We start from the raw sequence: 19,730 nt of genomic DNA, 5'->3' as shown, positions 1-19,730 counted from the left end.
TTATCTTAATTCTTATTATTTATATTTATTTGATATTTATAATGATTATACATAATATTTTCACTTAAAGAGTCAGATAGGTCGAATGTAGTTTTGTTGATGGACAACCTAATGGCTAAATGTTTTAGCTAAGTATACCACTTCGAAATAAGTGTGGTATAGAAAATTGATAAATGATATCTATATTTCTTGATGAATCTGGTTGATGGAAAAGTTTGCATCTATTTAATGTTTGACATTTGTATATATAAAAAGAAAAAAATCAATTTTGCTTGAGGTGGATGCAATAATCATCTCCATGGTATTGGCAACGACGCTCTCTTTAGTAACGGAACCAAGGTTTGGAGTAATTTGACCAATTGAAGGAGCTAAATTGTGTTAGGTTCCTCACAACAGGAAGAGGAATAAAAGATGTAGAAAAATAGCAAAAAATATTTGTTATACCTCTCAAAAACGAAAAAATAACCGATTCAAAAAGGGCAGTCAAATAATGGTCGATGATATGGGCAATGGCACTTTCCCTGCCTCCCACATCAAGCTCCAGTGCTCCCAACAAGGGTATTGAAATGCTTTTTGAATCAATGAAAATAATCCAATTAGAGAACTAGGAGAACCTTCTCAATGAATTAAAAATAATAATTTTATCACTGAATCAAGGAATAATCCGATAAATAAATCAAATAATATAAAAAAAAACTCTTTATAAGCATGAGAGAGAAACCTGTTGAGAAATAAAAAGAAAATTAAAACCGTATGAAAAATAAAATAAGAAACTAAGAAGTTATAAACTCCTTCAGTTAATTTATAAAGTAAGTAATTTCTAAAAATAAATATTTAGTATTACATAAATTTATTATTGATGAAACTCGTACATGAAATTAAGTAATAAATTATTTAAACGAATTGTAAACTTGTGGAATAGCAGAACACTCGTAAATAAGGAATTAGAAAAAGTGTGGCGTGCAAGTTGTAAGTAAAAGTAGTCAAATAAAACCGCAGAAAGAAGACGGGTGCGTTGACGACTTCCTCAACGTAGTCACCCACTCACCTGAACGTGTACACAAAGCGACAAGGAAAACATAAAGCAAGTAAAACACCACTTTGCCACATGAAGCTTCCGCTACCGTCGGTTTCGGGTTAATATAATTAATACTTTGTATTATTTTAATTTTAACTTCACCAAATTACTTATTAATTTAGGTATTACATGATATTTTATAAGTAAAGGTGTATTAAATTTTAATTTATTTAATTGATTCAAATAAATTCTTTTATCTAATTTATTATTTATTTTTCAAAATTTTATATTTTTTTTATATATTCAACCATTCAAATATTTTTTAGTTTTTTTAAAATTAAAATGAATAAAATTATTCATGTTTCAAATAATTTAAATATTATAATAAATTTTTTTAAATACATGATATGAAAGAAAATTACAAATTACATTTTTAACTAATTAATAATAAAAGTTAAAGATGGACTAATTTTTGAATTTAAATAATAATTATTTTAATCTTTATTTTATTTAAATAGTTAAATTCGAATACTGATAGATCCAAAGATTCGAATCTAATCTAACTAAAATTAATCATTTTAAATGAAATTTTTAATCTACTTAAAAGAATTTTTAAACTTTTTAAATTTAATTTATGATTCTTTGTTCTCCACTTCCAGTCGCAGCTTGTTACAGAAAGCGAAAAGCAAAGCAGCATGGCTAGAGGGAGCAATGATAATCCCACAAAGGGGAAAAGATTAAGGATAATTTTGGTGATTGTCTTGTTTCTTATTATTTATATTTATTTGATATTTATAATGATTATATATAATAATTTCACTTAAAGATCTTAAAAGGTCAAAGAGGTGGAATGTAGTTTTGTTGATGGACAATCTAATAGTTAAATGTTTTGATTAAGTATACCACTTCGAAGTAAGTGTGGTACACGAAATTGATGAATGATATCTATATTTCTTGAATCTAGTTGATGAAAAAATTTGAAGAATGTTTGACATATATATATATATATATATAAATCAATTTTGCTTGAGGTGGATGTAATAATCATTTCCATGATATTTGGAAACAACTCTCTCTTTAGTAATGGAACCAAGATTTGGAGTAACTTGAGCAATCGAAGAGCTAACTTGTGTTAGGTTCCTCACATCATGAAGAGGAATAAAAGGTCAATAAGATGTAGAAAAATACCAAAATATTTGTTATAGCTCTCAATAACGAAAAAATAACCGATTCAAAAAGGGCACTCAAAAAATAGCACTAGCTACCGTGAAGAGAAGGTAGAGTATTTGAGTGCAAAATAGTAATACCAGAATACATATATATTTACTTGAGTCAATAGTCTAAGAAAATGAAACAGATGTCTTTGAAAAGATCCCTGGGTCCTTTTGTGGAAAAGGAATAAAGTGGAATCACACCTCCGATTGGATTAAGACTTATATACACCCACACCAACCCATGACATTATAACATTAATTTTTTTTAATTCATTTCTCAATTATTTTATCTTCAATGATGTATATAGATAAGTAAAACAATATTAATTTTTTTATACTAATATATCTTCAAAATAATTTTATATTACCATATGCTTTATATCATTTTAATTTATATAAATGTTTTTTTGTAAAAAAATATTATCTTTATATAAATATATTTACGCGTGTTTATAATTAAATATATACTCTACCAAAAAAAATAACTTCAATAAATACATAAGGGGCTTGGAGAATCACAAAAGAAATTCTTGTTGTACTTTAATCAATAGTTTAACACTAGAAAATTGGAAGAGCATCCTAACGATGGCAGATAATTATGATATTTAATGGTGATAAAAACTTGTCCATGGTATGTGGAAGTGTCTTTACACTGAAAAAGTATTTGCTCAAAGTCATTGAATTTGAAAGTGTTTGGCCTCTGAAAGGTGGAAATTGTGATTTTGGGCAACAAGTTGCCTGGTGAGTGGTGACTGCTTTGAAGCGAGTAGGATAGAGTGATAGAGAAAAGTGAGAGGAAAAATGAGTTAAGCAAGATGGGAAGCAAGAGCAATGGTCAACGTTCTAATGATACTGTCATTCGCCTCCCTGATGTTGATTTCTCCCGAAGTGTACGCTCCTTTGAAAACAACAACAAGAAGAAAAAAGACTCACAAGTTTTCAGGGATGCAACGATCAGCGTGCCAAGTCAGAGAAATGGTTTTCCGCAACAACACTCTGCCACTGAAGACCATCATCGCCCCTCCTACAAAACCCTAGAGTCCTTTAACAACCGTCGATCAGGCTCACAAGATTTCACCAAGACAAGGACCAAGAGTTTCGGAATTGGAAAGTCCTTTAACAACGATGGATCAGGCTCACAAGATTTCACCAAGACAACGACCGAGACTATAGTAATTGAAGAGTCCTTTAACAACGGTGGATCAGGTTCACAAGTTTTCAAGAATGCAATCATTCGCTGTGTCCACCGCACCTCCGGAATTCTTGATTTCTTCAACCACGCTGGCAACTGGGCTGCAAATCTTTTACAAAAGCTTGTCACCCTACTCACCGGCCGCCCCGGAATTCATCACTCCTTCAACTGCCCCACCGGATCCCAAGATTTTGAGGGTGCCCACATTATTGTTTAAGGGTACCTGTCTCGTCTTTTCTCTCTATCACCTTTCATAACTTTTTTAAATAAAACAATCACACTTTTATCCCTTTTATTTTTGTTACTTCTCTGTCTGCTTTTCTGTTTCACACTTTCAATTCTGCACTATAAAATATGATCCCAGGATTCGTCTAAAAGGAAAAGGAATTAATGTAGGTCCCAGTCAAACATTATGATTTTTTTGTGAACTGAGGAGATGAGAATGAGGGATTAAAATTTAAGACGTTTTCATTCTCGGTATACAAACGGAGACAACTCTTTCTCATCTATCTTGTTAACAAGTCATTGAGATAATCTTAAGACATGTCTAGATGAACTTCTTCTATTTATTAAAACATAATAAATAAATAAATCAAAATAAACTTGCTTATAAGATAATCTCGTTCTTGTGTTCATGAAATGTATCTTATGCGACTCAATTATCTCAACCAAATCCTGGTAATATGTTCTCTTAATAAGGGTGCACAGAAGGTATGACTCAACATATACTCTTAGGCTATTCTATGTGTATTGTTGACGACAATGCATAAGTGTAATATGTAATATTTTTACTAGCGCCACATGCATGATAACATGTCGTCTGTGTCCATTGCATAATGCATTTTATTGTTATGTGGTATTTAAATTATTATGTCATAAAAGGGTGAAATGAGTTCTTGTTACCAATCTGTCTATATTTTATATATGTATGTCTTATTTGTATTTGGTTGTCCAGCTACATCTTATATCATAAGTAAAAGTGAAATGTTTCTCACTCCCCTTGTTATGTTTTTCTCTATTATATATTTTTGCAGGTGATTTACATCATGAGGTTGAGGATGTTGTCGATGAGTCCTAGTACTTGCAGCTTGTCATGCTTTAAAATGATTATTGGTTTTCATGTAATAGACTCCATTGGATTTTCAGTTGGTTTTGTTTTGTTGAAAATGTGATACTTTTTATGTTGAACTTGTTGGATTTTATTTATGAAAGACCTTTCTGTTTAGTTTTAATGATTTGTATGTTATGATATGCGAAGTAAAGGGTATCACAATCCTAATTTATATTTACATATCTAACATGATTTTAATTAGTGATTTGGATTGGGTAGACGTCTTGGTGTAAAATGGTTATATGCCTTCAAAAGAAATTTTGAAGACATATTATACTATAACTATAACTATACTTATCCTTTCTAAAACTATATTATGTGTTTAGTATAATAATATATATAATTGTTTTAATAAACTTACATGTATATTTTTTGTTAAATATATTTTATTTTACACCAATATTAAGACATCTAATTATTATTTTGCCTAATGTCCATAAAATGGCAAAACCATTCCTAATGTTGGTAGATTATTATCCTTCCCCTTTGGCTCATGGTCAACACTTAAGTGTGTTTGAATGAGTAAATTAAATGAAGTAACTTATTTGTTTGAAGAATTTTAAACTCTTTAAAGTGAAATACTTTGACCGGATGAAAAATTTACAACGAATTTAAAATCTATGTATTTATGAAAACTTTTCCATGATAAGAGATATGTTGAAGTCTCTTTGTACTTATTAAGAAAAGTATTTATTCAAAAGTTTTTAAATTATTAATTACTGTATTTTTAAAATTATCTTTAAAGACTTTAAAAGATCAATTTTAAAATTTTAATTAATAATTAATATTGTTATCAAAAAGAAAATAATATTATTTTTTATTATAAAATAATACTATTTAAGATTAGACCAATTGAATGGTACTTGTATTTATTTATTTATTTTAAAAAAATGATACAATATAATATTAATAATGAAAAAAACTCAAACATAAGCATTTATTAATCTAAAAACATAACACTTAATAAAGTTTAGACTTATTTTTAAAAAATGTATTATTTAATTTAATCAATATATTTTCGCACAAAATATGTTTTTTATTTGAAAATGTTTTTTTTTTTCTTTTTTTTTTCACCTCTGTTGGAACGTGTCCATTTTTATAAAAAAATGTTTTCTTATTATTATAAACCCAATCTTTAAAAAATAATTATATGTTGATTTTTTCAAATATTTTATTATTATTATTATTATTATTATTATAAAAATTAAACCTGATATATTTTTTTTATTGTTATTTAGTTGACAATTTTGAAACAAAGGAAGAGGAATATTTGTTTTTGTTCGTCCCTGAAGTATCACCTTAAAGAGTGAGATAGCTGACCCCAAGATTTAACGCAGCTGCATACACAAGGCAGGATTCGAATCTCTGACCTTGTTTAAGCGTGGATCAATCCTTACCGCTGAATCACACTTGGGATTAAAGGAAAAGAAGTATTTAGATGTGATTTAGACATAAAAAAGTAAAAAAATATATATGTATAATTGTATCATCTTTTAAAATAATATAAAACAAAATAATAAATTTATTTTGCTTGATAAAAGTTACTTTATTGTTAATAAAAAAATTAACTAAGTCTGGGTAAATAAATTAAAAAAAATGCAGAGGGGAGACATGAAAAAAAATGGCAGTAGCTAGCGTGATGTGTGGCACGTGTGAAGGCAAGTGAATGGACAGAATGGTCATTTTGGGTAACAAGTTGAAGTTGCCATGGTGACAGCTTTGAAGTTGAAGCCAGTAGTATACAGAGAGTTGAGCGGAAAAGGCTATTAAACAGATGGCAAGTGAGAGCAACCACTTCTCCCAAATCCTAGACTCCTTTAACAACCTCCTAAACGGCTCACAAGATTTCACCAATGCAACCATCAACACTTTGGGAATTCGAGATTCCTTTAACAACCGTGGATCAGGCTCACAAGTTTTCAAGGATTCACTCATTCGCTGTGCCAACCGCACCCACGGAATTCATAACTTCTTCAACCACGCCGGCAACTGGGCTGCAAATCTTTTACAAAAGCTTGTCACCCTACTCACCTGCCCCGGAATTAATCACTCCTTCAACTGCCCCACCGGATCCCAAAATTTGGAGGGTGCCCGCATTATTGTTTAAGGGTACCTGTCTCGTCTTTTCTCTCTATCACCTTTCATAACTTTTTTAAATAAAATAATCACACTTTTATCCCTTTTATTTTTGTTGCTTCTCTGTCTGCTTTTCTGTAGTGTAGGCTCACGGTCAAACATTATGATTTTTTTTTTGTGAACTGAGGACATGTGAATGAGGGATTAAGATTTAAGACGTTTTCATTCTCGGTATACAAACTGAGACAACAAACCTGCTCTCTGTCTCATCTATCTTGTTAACAAGTCATTGAGATAATCAAGTCTAGATGAACTTCTTCTATTCATTAAAAAAAATTAAATAAACTTGTTTATAAGATAATCTCGTCCTTTGTGTCAATGGAATATATCTTATGTGATTCAAATATTTTAACCAAATCCTAACAATATGTTCTCTGAACGAGGGTGTTTAACGAGGGTGTACCGAAGGTGTGACCTAACATATACTCTTAAGATACTTTGTGTATTGCTGACGACAATGCACAAGTGTGATATGTAATATTTTTACTAGCGTCACATGCATGATAACATATAGTCCATGTCCATTGCATAATGCATTTTATTGTAATGTGGTATTTAATTATTATTTGTATTTGGTTGTCTAATTACATCTTATATCATAAGTCAAAGTGAGATGTTTCTCGTTCTCCTTGTGTTTTTTTCTATTGTATATTCTTGCAGGTGATTTACATCATGAGATTGAGGATGTTGTCGATGAGTCCTAGTACTTGCTGTTGGGATTATCTTCGTTTGTCATGCTTTGAGATGATTATTAGTTTTCTTGTAATAGACTCTATTGAATTTTCGGTTGGTTTTGTTTTGTTGAAAATGTGATACTTTTTATGTTGAACACGTTGGATTTTATTTATGAAAAACCTTTCTGTTTAGTTTTAATGATTTGTATGTTATGATATGCGATGTAAAAGGTGTCACAATCCTAATTTATATTTACATATCTAGCATGATTTTAATTAGTGATTTGGATTGGATAGACGTCTTGGTGTAAAATGGTTATATGTCCTCAAAAGAAATTTCTATGCCTAAATGTCATGGATGACATCATGTGGTCCAATAAAGGAATAACAGTCAAAGAATCCTTAGTACTACAAGCTCTACGAGAACTTAGTCATCATCCTAATTTAGAAGATTCAAATGAGTATAATCTACTTAGACATAAAACCCTTTTTCTATATATATGAGTGTCATATTAAGGATATGAATCTTTTTCCTTCAATCTCAATCCCTTAAAAAATGCATGGATCTTATCCCTATAATAAGTCTATTGTATGCATTTATAATTCTACTCGAATCTATGTGAGAATTGTTGCATTGATTAACTCTCGGGGAGTTAACTTGATAAACAATATGTGAGTGATCCTGAAAATTGACCTTCTCGATTGGATGGTGATTGGGAGGATAAAGAGCCCTTCATACTTTTTTGTTAATAGCATGAGGAATCTTTATACGACCTAATCAAATGGAGTTATATTTGGTTAAATAAGAAGCTTGTTCGATTAATTGAAACCCTATAAAGTATGATATAAAATGATGAATACGTTATTGTTAAAGATTAAGGATAATTTTGATAATTATCTTAATTCTTATTATTTATATTTATTTGATATTTATAATGATTATACATAATATTTTCACTTAAAGAGTCAGATAGGTCGAATGTAGTTTTGTTGATGGACAACCTAATGGCTAAATGTTTTAGCTAAGTATACCACTTTGAAATAAGTGTAGTATAGAAAATTGATAAATGATATCTATATTTCTTGATGAATCTGGTTGATGGAAAAGTTTGCATCTATTTAATGTTTGACATTTGTATATATAAAAAGAAAAAAATCAATTTTGCTTGAGGTGGATGCAATAATCATCTCCATGGTATTGGCAACGACGCTCTCTTTAGTAACGGAACCAAGGTTTGGAGTAATTTGACCAATTGAAGGAGCTAAATTGTGTTAGGTTCCTCACAACAGGAAGAGGAATAAAAGATGTAGAAAAATAGCAAAAAGTATTTGTTATAACTCTCAAAAACGAAAAAATAACCGATTCAAAAAGGGCAGTCAAATAATGGTCGATGATATGGGCAATGGCACTTTCCCTGCCTCCCACATCAAGCTCCAGTGCTCCCAACAAGGGTATTGAAATGCTTTTTGAATCAATGAAAATAATCCAATTAGAGAACTAGGAGAACCTTCTCAATGAATTAAAAATAATAATTTTATCACTGAATCAAGGAATAATCCGATAAATAAATCAAATAATATAAAAAAACTCTTTATAAGCATGAGAGAGAAACCTGTTGAGAAATAAAAAGAAAATTAAAACTTAATTGAAAATAAAATAAGAAACTAAACTTATAAACTCCTTCAGTTAATTTATAAAGTAAGTAATTTCTATAAAAAAAAAATTAGTATTAAATAAATTTGTTATTGACGAAAGTCGTACATGAAATTAAGTAATAAATTATTTAAAGGAATTGTAAACTTGTGGAATAGCAGGACACTCTTAGAAAAAAGTGTGGCGTGCAAGTTGTAAGTAAAAGTAGTCAAATAAAACCGCATAAAGAAGACCTCAACTTAGTCACCCACTCAGCTGAATGTGTACACAAAGCGACAAGGAAAACCTAATCCTAAAGCAAGTAAAACACCACTTTGCCTCATGAAGATTTGTTTTATAAGCAAAAATATATTAAATTTTAAACCATTTAATTAGTCTAAATAAATTTTTTTATCTAATTTATTATTTACTTTTTATAATTTAATCTATGATTCTTTGTGCTCCACTTCCAGTCGCCATTTGTGACAGAAAGCGAAAAAGCAAAGCAGCATGGCTAGAGGGAGCAATGGTAATCCCACAAGGGGAAGAGATAGTAACCCCTCTACCCATACCCACATAGGCCATGATCACTATCACAGCATCATCACCGCTGCTTCAGCTTCCACTCCCACCCCAAACGATCCCCTTCCCACTTCTGGAACCCTAGCTTCCTTCAACAACTTCGGACAAGGCTCGCAGGATTTCCGCCATGCAACCGTTAACAGCGGTTCACGCTCCGCTTCTTCTGGATCTGGGACTCTCTGCTCCTTTAACAACGCCGGAAGTGGATCACAAGACTTCCAGGGTGCAAAAATTAGCACTGCTGCGGTAACGCTACAACCACCTAACCGCTTCTTCAGATCGCCAGCATCTAGAATCGCAAGAATGTTACATATTGGAAATGCCAACCACTGCTCTGGAACTGTTCACTCTTTCAACAACCACGCCAACGGATCCCAGAATTTTAATGGCGCCGACATTAATACCGGTGCCAATTCACCTAACCTTTGAGGTACGTAACCCGTCAAATTATATTTCAATTTACCATTTTATTAATTCGTTAAATTGTTTTTATTAGCAAATTAGTTATCTCTTTCTTAAAATAAAGATAGAGTGTATTTAATTGTTTTGCAATGGCTACTTGTTTGCTTTATGAGTTGAGGAAGTGATTAGATACTTATAAGCATAATTTATTTAGCCAAGAGTTTGTGTTTGTGAAAACTAGTCCGGGGGACTAGAAAACACATGTACTAGGAAAAAAAAAAAATCATGAAACATAACTAACATGTTATTGATTTTGGGTTTGCCCAAAAGTTAGGTTAGTTTTGTTCAAATCAACTCCTTTTTTTTTTATGAAAATAATTGCTCCAGCTATGTAGTCTTGTGAGTTTGTGAGCTTAGGGCATGGATGAGAGGAATGAACAAATTAAAGAAGCTTGGGATTTTAGAATAGAAACTTGAGGAACTTGTAAGCAAGACAACTTAATTAAGATCTCGTTTAATAATTTAATCAAGTTCTTTTTCAATAAGTTTTTATTATATCTTTATTTTTATGATAATAAAAAGAGAACTACAAAAGTTTTCCACCCAAATAGATCATGGTTATGGGTAGATTCAATTATTCCCTAAGTAAATGATTTTTTGAAACCTTAAAGTTGTGTTGCAAGAATTTAAATTTTGTTATAGAGTGCATGGCGAAAGAGAATGAGGTAGTATAAGGTTGTGTTGTATTTGTCAAATTGAAGATGTTGGGAGTAGCTCGGGACATGATATGCGACAAAAAGTCTCAAATTTGCAGGAGGTTTCTTAACAAATGTTTGGTGGGCATATCTTATGCATATGCATGGAAGTGGAGATTGCAACATGGAACTGATGGAAGTTAAACTCAAAGTATTGTGAAGCAGTAATCATGTCAGGGCAGAACAGAATAAGAACCTTCATATATTTATATTGGTTTCGTTCAAGGTTATGAAACTTATGTTTCCTATGTTTTTATCTTCGTGTAGTCTAGTAATTGTGTGTTTGATTTATCGTTTGAAATTCACTTAATGAACTTTTACATACTATTTGATTAAAAGTAAGTTATATTGAACGTAATTTTTTCCCAAACACACCCGTTCATTTCGATTCTTCGGAGGGGTATGACTTGTGGTATGACATTTTGGGAACATGTACCCTTGTGGTTTAACTTTGGTGACTTTTGAGTATTACGTTTCACCTGTTGGCAGAGGTGTAGCTTTTGTGGTTTGGAATCTTTGGATGTGTTAAGAGTCTTGATTTGTACTCTGTATTTACAACCATTTGGAGTGAAGTAGTATTTTCGTCTATAAATTGCACCGACATATTTATTATATATAATTAAATTTTATAATAAATTATATAAAAATAAATATTATATTCAAAATTAGTATATATATAAATATTTTTAAATGTATAAAGTATATTTAAATTTATAATAAATAATTTGTATTATAATAAAAATTTGAAAATGTATTATGATCACTCTAATTGTGTTTGGTTGTTTTGTTATCCCATATGTAAGATGTCAAAAATAAAGGATGTTTGAAAATTTATTTATCCTGAGTTTATTTAAATGTTATTTGTTTTTTTACTTATATCATTATATCAACTAATATGAGACTGTTGGAATTGTACTGCCACACATATTGTACATGTTACTAACATATTAGTACAATCTTATTGGCCAACAAGATTTTGACTTTTAAAACTTTCACTCATGCCAATTTTACTAATGCTTGTAAAAATTAAAATATAATAACTATTAGGTTTAAAGATATTTTTAGTTCTTCTAAAATTAATAATTTGAATTTTGGTCCCTTTAAAAAATTTTCTTTGTTTTTCATCTTTCTAAAATTTATAAACATTGTTTTTAGTACTTGTAAAATGAGTAAATTTTAATTTTAATCTCTGTAAAATATTTTTTTTAATTTTTATTCTTCTAAAATTTAAACTAATTTTTAGGTTCTAATGATCATTTTAAGGTGGATAAATAACATTTATTTTAAAGATTTATAAATTTTTGGTTGTAGATAATACTTAAAATGATTACTTAACTTTTTAATAAATAAAAAATAATTACATAAAAATAAGGACTAAAAATAACAGTTTTAATTTTATAGGAATGAAAAATATATAAAAAAAAATGTTATAGAGACTAAAATTAAAACTTGCTAATTTTATAGGATCAAAAATATATTTAAGCATTTTTTTCTTTTATTATTCTTATCCTTCTAATCTGGCACTCCATAAACTTGCATTTAAGTTATAAACGGTGGATTAAGGATTCGTCTAAAACAGTAAGGTAAGAGTTGTTAGAGTTATTGGATTTGTAGTTTGTTTGATGGGATATAATTCATCGAGAGAAGTGTCGTTTTTCAATTAAAATTAAAGTTTTATATTTGTAATATGTATAAACTCATGCGTTTTAATAAAATCTACATTAAATATTAGTACATATTACTTAGATAAAATTATAATACATTTTAAAACTTTATTTAAGTTTTGTCATTGTTTTTTATATTATTTTATCGATTATTTTAATTTTAGATTTATACTCTTGTAATTTTATTTTTAATTATAATTAAAAAAAATTAATTAATAAAGTATATGAATATTTTATAAATTATTTTATTTTCTTATTTTAACATGTGATAACTTATTTGTATCGTTAAAAGTTTGTTCCAATTTATATCGGCTTTATCTTTGGCTAATGAGAATATGAGAAACCGGAATCCATTGTCCATAGCAAATTTGCAATGCCCTAGAGAGTCACATGGTGTGAATGATTATAGAATACTGCAATTCCCTCATTTCAATATATTATATATTTAAGATTAAATGATAGTATATTGAAAAGATGGAATTCATACCCACATGAATTCGTTGATATCTTTTTTATCTAATGGGGCCGGAGGAGCTACTTTCGAACGTTCCTAACTTTACGTTTGTTATCCTAATATAGAGGAATCATTCATGCATTGTTTAATTGCAAAAAACTTGCTAGGAAAAAGAGAAAAGAGAGGGAAATGATGAGAAATAAAAAGTACAAGTTTTTTTTTGGTTGTTATGAAACGAGGAAAGGGGTAAATAAAAATGTGTAAGTCTTTACCATTTTTTTTAATTAATTAGAGTACTAATAAAGATATGTGATCATTGACCTATAATAAATGGAGTCAATTCCTTTTATTAAGTGAAAAATAAGTTTTGATCTTAAACTATTATATAATATCCTCTACCTCACATATCAACATAGACATATAAAATAATAAAGATGTAAAAGTATGCAAAATATACTTTGTTGATTAAATAAAGATTCACAAATCCCCTTATAGAAATATCACATAGTAATATATCACAAAAAGAACTATAACAAATGTTCAATTTAGTAATTACAAAACAAAATCTAACATGAAGTCCTAAACATAAAGGAACAAACAAAATGAAAATTCTAACTAAATTGTGATGTCATATCCTATAAGAACACAACACCCAACACAAAGCATAAGCCTTATCTCTAGCATCGTCATTTATATGACGATCCACACTTGCAACACATATATAAGAGTACTAACAAAAAAAAAGAATGAGAAACATATTATTCTAACTCACAGCATAGAACATAGTTGGATAATCAAACATACAACATCAAGATATAACAACGAGATATAGCAATAACAAGATATATTTCTAACAAGATAATGTAGCAAGTCAATTAAAGGTCACAATAAGGTTCATCACATAGTTACACATTAATATAAATGATGTAATGAATATGGACTTCGAAATACACATGCATGTAGTGTCATTAAAAAAACATCAATTTGTCGCTTGTTCAAAGGCACACAAAGAGTAGCCTTAGAGAACATGTCAACTTACACCTTCATTGCACTTTACATTAGGAGATACATTAATGGCTTGTCGGGACAACTGTGTTGTGTAAGTTTGTTAAGTCTCAATTATGCTTCTTTTTGGACAAGACTTATTGAACAATTCCACTCATCCTATGCACCATTGCAAGATAATTGTTCTCTTTTTGATTCAATTTTTGTGCAGATATAGCTAACCCAATTTCATCTAACAATACCTTGATACACCTCATTTTTTGTGCAGGTATTAAGTGAAGAGTTGAAAGTTGAAGATCCACTGGATTGGAAATTAAAGGAACTAAGGAACAGGAGAAGAGTGACCCCGCCGGGCGCAAGACTACCCGCGTCGGGCTTGAGAAGAACAGAGAGCTACACTCTCTGCAATGCAGAAATGCGTCGGGCGCAAGAAGACGCACCGGGCGTGATCGAGCCAGAGAGCAACTCAAACTCTCTGGAAGATGTCGCACCCATCTTAAAAGAAAATTGTGTCGGGCTTGCTCGAGACAGAGAGTAACCAAACTCTCTGGAAGGCCTTGCGCCGGGCGCAAAGACTAATGCATCGGGCGTGGTAACCCTAATCTGAATCCCCAAACTCGTATTTGAACAAATCTTTGAGGCCTTTTCCCTCATTCACACATTGGGCGAATTCTAGGAGCTGAGGAAGGGATTCCCGGAGCTTGGGACCGTTCGTATGTGGGTCTTTCCTTCGATTCTTCATTCTCTCTTCCATCTCTATTTTTGTTTCACCCTCATTGTTTTGAGCGGTTTTACCCATTATTTTGTGGGGTTAGATGTAACCAACGAAACTCTTATGTAATCTTTACGTTTTTAATGATTTATATATGTGTTGTTTCATTCATTGTTATGTATGTTTCTATTCTTAATGTTTGCTTTGGATTGATCCTCCTTTGCTTGATATAGGTTCCATTGGGTATTGGAAAATAACCATTGAAACTAGCTCTGAAACAAATGCCTAGTGGGAAATGTATCTAGGAATGGAGCTTGGCTCATTAGTAGTTTTAAACCCTAACTTGTAATGCGGGTGTAAGTATTGGATACTCAAGGAATTGATATTCATTACTTGCGCCTAGGCTCTTGTTCTAAGGGATTAGGTTTGAGCAAACTTATGGGTTGACTAATCAATGAATATAACAAGAGATTAAAGATTCATCAGTGTGTAGTTCAGTGATATCTGACCCCACAATCTTACAAAACCATAATTCTATTTCTACCCCTTTCCACACACTAAACAAATACTTTTATAGTTTAACATTCCAATAGTCATTGTAGACCCCTAAAATTGTCCGGGTCGGAAATAAAGCTTGAAGACTCTCGAAGACCAAAGGAAAGTCAGCCGGAAGGACTCCTGGAAGACCCTGGAAGACCCTGGAAGACCCTAGGATGACAATCTGTAGGTTTAGAGGTCTTAGAGTAGCAAAAAATAAGAAAGTGGAGGGAATGAAGCCCAATACGGCCTCCCAAAAGTTCAGTACGGCCGTATTGAACATTTTAAACTACAATACGGCCGCACTGAACTCAATACGGCCGTATTGAAGTTTCTGAACTTCAATACGGCTGCATTGAATTCAATACGGCTGCACTGAACTTCAATACGGCTGCACTGAACTTCAATACGGCCGTATTGAGGTTTTTTGAACTTCAATACGGCCGTATTGAATTCAATACGGCCGTATTGTAGTTCAAAACTTCAATACGGACCGTATTGACCCCCAGAGGCCGTATTGCGCCTCATCCCTATAAATATGACGTCAATTGGACGTCATTCGACACTTTCACACTGAGTTTTAACCCTCTTCTTGAGTATTCTGGGTTTTTTTTAGCAGTGCTCTGCCTAGAAATCACTCGGAGAGTTGATCCGACGAAGTTCTTGAGTCACGAGCCATTTGCTTGAGTCTCGAACCTAGTCGAAGGGAAATCCTCCGGATTTCCAAAGTTAAAATTTTATAGGAGGGAGCGAGCGGTCTTGTAGAGGGAGGGAACGCCAAAACGCTTCCCAATTTCTGTCAAGATATATAAGAAAGCACGCTTCAAAGGTTTATATCTTTAAAGTCCCTTCTTTTACCGCTTTCTGTGTGTACATATTTAAACTGTCATCATGTAGATAGTTAATTTATAATTGCTTAGAATAAATAGGGGTAATTTAGTAATTTTGCACTATTATTTTTAAATAATCTGTCATAGGGAACCCGAAAGGGGCGCTGTGGGGTGCTAACACCTTCCCCACGCGTAACCGACTCCCTTACCCGACTCTGGTTGTCATGGCCGAAGTCGATTTTTGAATCGATTGCCTTAAACTTCTTTTTCCAATGTTTTGAGTAAAACATTGGTGGCGACTCCACGAACCCTTCCTTTTTATGAAAACTGCTAATCCATGGAGGGTCCCGCTTGGGATTAACATGGATTGGTGAGCCTTTTAATAAAATTGCTCGTTTGACAAGGTCTCAGTTTGAGAATAAGTCATTCTAGCAATCCATATTTTTAAACAAATAAAAGAGTCCAACCATCCTTCGCGAATGCCGAAAGCCCGTTTCGGGCCGGTGGCGACAGATGGCGACTCCACTGGGGAAGCTTCGAGAGTCAGTCCCATTTAGTGACAGATTATTTTTAACAAATAATAGTTAAAATTACTTCATTACCCCTTGCTTGTATGATAACATGTTTATCTATTTGGCTTTAATAACTGTTGTATGTTTAAATTCTCGCAATTGTTTGAAATATAAATTGCACACAAACCTTTGCACACAACAGTTCCCTCTATACCCGGGGGCATGAGTGGTAAGCCATAGGGAGTGGATGTTAGTACGGCCGGTTGTCGAATGGGTCTATAGGTGCCCGTAGACCGTTGTCGGAAAGCATCACTCAAGGTGATAACCATGAACTCGAGTCCGACAGTGCGTTGGAGCTTTCCATCGGCTTACGACGAGAGGAATTGGGTCCCTATAATGGGGGCACCTTGGGGGCCTCAGACCGGTGAGAACAGTTAGATCCACCTTGAATATACACTTTTCTGCAGGATACCCCTACCTCGTGATTCGCTCGTGACTGTTCGTGGATGAGTGAATTGTTTGTGCATTGTTTATGTGAAATTGTTTGAGCATACATTGCATTTCTTTAAACATACAACATTCCTATTCCTTTTTAAATAAGAATAAATAGGAATAAGAATCTTCCATTGCATGGTGTTAACATCTACCTTCATCACATTCATGTAGGTAGTTTCCCTTTTCACCCAAAAAAAATACAAAAAACAAAATACCCAAAAAAGAAAAAAAGGGTTATTTATCCAAACCAAGAAATATCATGCATCATCTTAGGGACATCCTAAAAACATGATAATGCTTAGTTGAATAAACACAATGCATGCATATTCAACGTCATCATCTCATGTCATGCATTCTTATCAAAGATCATGGAGGGATCTAGGTTTGCATTTCATACATCTCTCCCAATAAATCATTAATAAACATTAATAAAAAGAAAGAAATAATCGATGCGTATGTTCAAGATGGATCGCACGCCATTTGTTATTAAGTGTAAGCCAACAACCGCGCCAAGCGAGCATACGTCAACTCCGTTGTTGGTAATCAAGACAAACAAAGGGGAAGGTCCAACGCCGTTAAGGATCATCGCTCCAAGGCCTTTTCCCTACGAATCAAATAAGGCTGTGCCATGGATATACGACATCCATTCTTCTGCCGACAGCGATATTTCCAACATCGCTGGACTTGGGGGCATGACTAGGAGTGGCAGGATCTACACTCCCGAAGATCTTCATGATAAAGCCCCCAAGAATAAAGAAAAAGAAGAAAAGAAAACCGAGGAAAAAGAATCCGAGGAGGAGACAGACGAGCTGTTAAAGTTTATCCGACAGAGCGAGTACTCCATCGTGGATCAACTTCATAGGACGCCAGCAAAGATTACGCTGTTGTCGTTGATCCTAAGCTCCGAACCGCATCGGCAAGCTCTGTTGAAAGTTTTGAACGAGGCATATGTGTCGCATACCATCTCCCAAGACAAGTTTGAGGGGATTGTTAGTCACATCACGGCTAATGATCACCTCACTTTCACCGATGAAGAGATCCCCGCTGAGGGACCGAACCACAACAAGCCCTTGCACATCTCGGTAAAGTGCAAGGAGTATCACATCGCTAAAGTCTTGGTAGACAATGGATCTTCCTTGAATGTGATGCCAAAAAGAACGCTCGAGCAAGTGGCAATCAAGGGAATCCAAATGCACCCGAGCAACATGATCGTTCGAGCTTTCGACGGTTCTAAAAGAGAAGTGGTGGGAGAAGTCAATCTCCCAATCCAAATTGGACCCACCATCTTCAACGTCGAATTTCAAGTGATGGACATTACTCCGGCATACAGCTGTCTCCTTGGCCGACCTTGGGTTCATGATGCGAAAGCTGTACCCTCTACGCTCCACCAGAAAGTCAAGTTCATAGTGGGTGACAAACTGGTGACTGTACAAGCTGAAGATGACATACTCATCAGCAAGCCATTCAACATACCTTATGTGGATGCAGCAGAGGAAGCTTTAGAAACCGCCTTCCAAGCATTGGAGATCGCCAATGTTGAAACATTTCCCCGAAAAATGAAGAAGGTAGCCCATATGCTCACCAAGAATGGATACTTGCCGGGACAAGGACTTGGCAAGGATTCCCAAGGAATTCCCGAGCTACCTATTATCAAGGATAATCCGGGGAAACAAGGGTTAGGATACAACCCTAACAAAGATCAAAGAACGAAGAGGAATCAAGATCCTTCTCGACGTTCTTTAAGCCAGATCTTCAGGAAGGCCGATTCACAAGCGTCAAGGCCGGTCGTCGTCATCAAGTGCTCTTCTCCTTCCGATAGGGATGTGTAAACCTGATGACTATTAGAGATTACTCCTCGGGGACAGCTCGACCCCCGAGCCTCGATAGGGCACATGTTTCCACTATGATTATAATAAAATCATTCTTCATTATTCTTTATTGCTTCTTTTCTTGCTTGCAATAAAATTCTAGACCACATTATTTTTAACCCTGTTTGAATAAGCATAAATGAGGTTAAAATCATCTTGATAACAATAAACCCGCATCATTTTTATGTGGAAGTGTGTGTGACAACTTGGAGCACCTTCCCTTGGCCTCGACAAGTGCCATCATGGGTAAAAAGAAATCTTTTAAAATAAAAGAAGCTCGGCAGGAAACCCAAAAAGGGGACTGCGCAAAAATAAGAGCAAAAGACCCGCTAGGAATCCCACAAAAGGGTGACCTAGGCAAAAATTAGGGTTACAAAATAATGAACAAAAACAAAAGCCCGCTAAAACTCCACAAATGGGTGTTTTAGGCAAAAGTTAGGGCAATCGAAAAACAGAATAAATCCATGATGGTACCACCAACTGAATTCAACAAAAGGGGCTCAAGAAAAGCTATCCAAGTTGTCAAATCACAAATGTTAATAACCAAGACGTGCTTAACTTCATAAGTGTTTAATCAAACAAGCCTAAACACTTAAGCCTACCATTGGCCAAGCCATTCTTACAAAATCCATTTTTCAAAAAAATAAATAATCCCCTCTAAAACACAAACTTTCGAAAAAAAAAAAATATATATATATATATATCCTTTCCTTCTTTTCTCTCTTGTCCCAAACGATTTTTGAATAATCTAGTGGAAACATGGAGATATAGTAGTCAATAGGAGGGTTGACACATCTTCTAAAGGAAAGGAAAATCATTTGGTTGATGACACCAAATCTCAATATAACATGCATCATTCATCGGTTACAGAAATCGGCAGCACACAGCCCGTCTAGAGGAATGGCAAAAATCCAAACAGAGAAACGCATCGGTTAA

The 19,730-nt window shown here is 33.1% G+C and overlaps 1 protein-coding gene and 1 long non-coding RNA gene across 4 annotated transcripts; both read left to right on the top strand.

Annotated features, from left to right (window-relative positions):
- Positions 1-2,752: 2,752 nt before the first annotated feature.
- On the top strand, positions 2,753-4,656 carry LOC109813226 (uncharacterized). The gene is made up of 2 exons (XM_020377381.3): positions 2,753-3,643; positions 4,459-4,656. Exon 1 carries the CDS (start codon positions 3,048-3,050, stop codon positions 3,639-3,641), a length of 594 nt encoding a protein of 197 aa, XP_020232970.1. The 5' UTR covers positions 2,753-3,047; the 3' UTR covers positions 3,642-3,643; positions 4,459-4,656.
- Positions 4,657-6,251: 1,595 nt separating this feature from the next.
- Positions 6,252-11,087, top strand: LOC109813224 (uncharacterized). 3 transcript variants are annotated; one of them, XR_014431762.1, is made up of 4 exons: positions 6,252-6,644; positions 7,332-9,296; positions 9,452-9,990; positions 10,724-11,087. It is a non-coding gene; the product is annotated as an uncharacterized LOC109813224 (long non-coding RNA). The 3 variants fall into 3 exon arrangements; XR_014431761.1 differs by having other exon boundaries at positions 7,332-9,300; XR_014431763.1 differs by lacking the exon at positions 7,332-9,296 and having other exon boundaries at positions 6,274-6,644.
- The last annotated feature ends 8,643 nt before the right edge of the window (positions 11,088-19,730 follow it).

This window comes from Cajanus cajan, chromosome 2 (genome assembly GCF_000230855.2).
Source record: "Cajanus cajan strain Asha chromosome 2, NIPB_CcT2T_4, whole genome shotgun sequence".
NCBI lineage: Eukaryota > Viridiplantae > Streptophyta > Magnoliopsida > Fabales > Fabaceae > Cajanus > Cajanus cajan.
This window is presented reverse-complemented; position numbering and strand designations above follow the sequence as displayed.

What these genes read in the sequence shown, in the direction of transcription:
- LOC109813226 (XM_020377381.3), top strand. Translation starts at nt 3,048, where the DNA reads ATGGGAAGCAAGAGCAATGGTCAACGTTCTAATGATACTGTCATTCGC.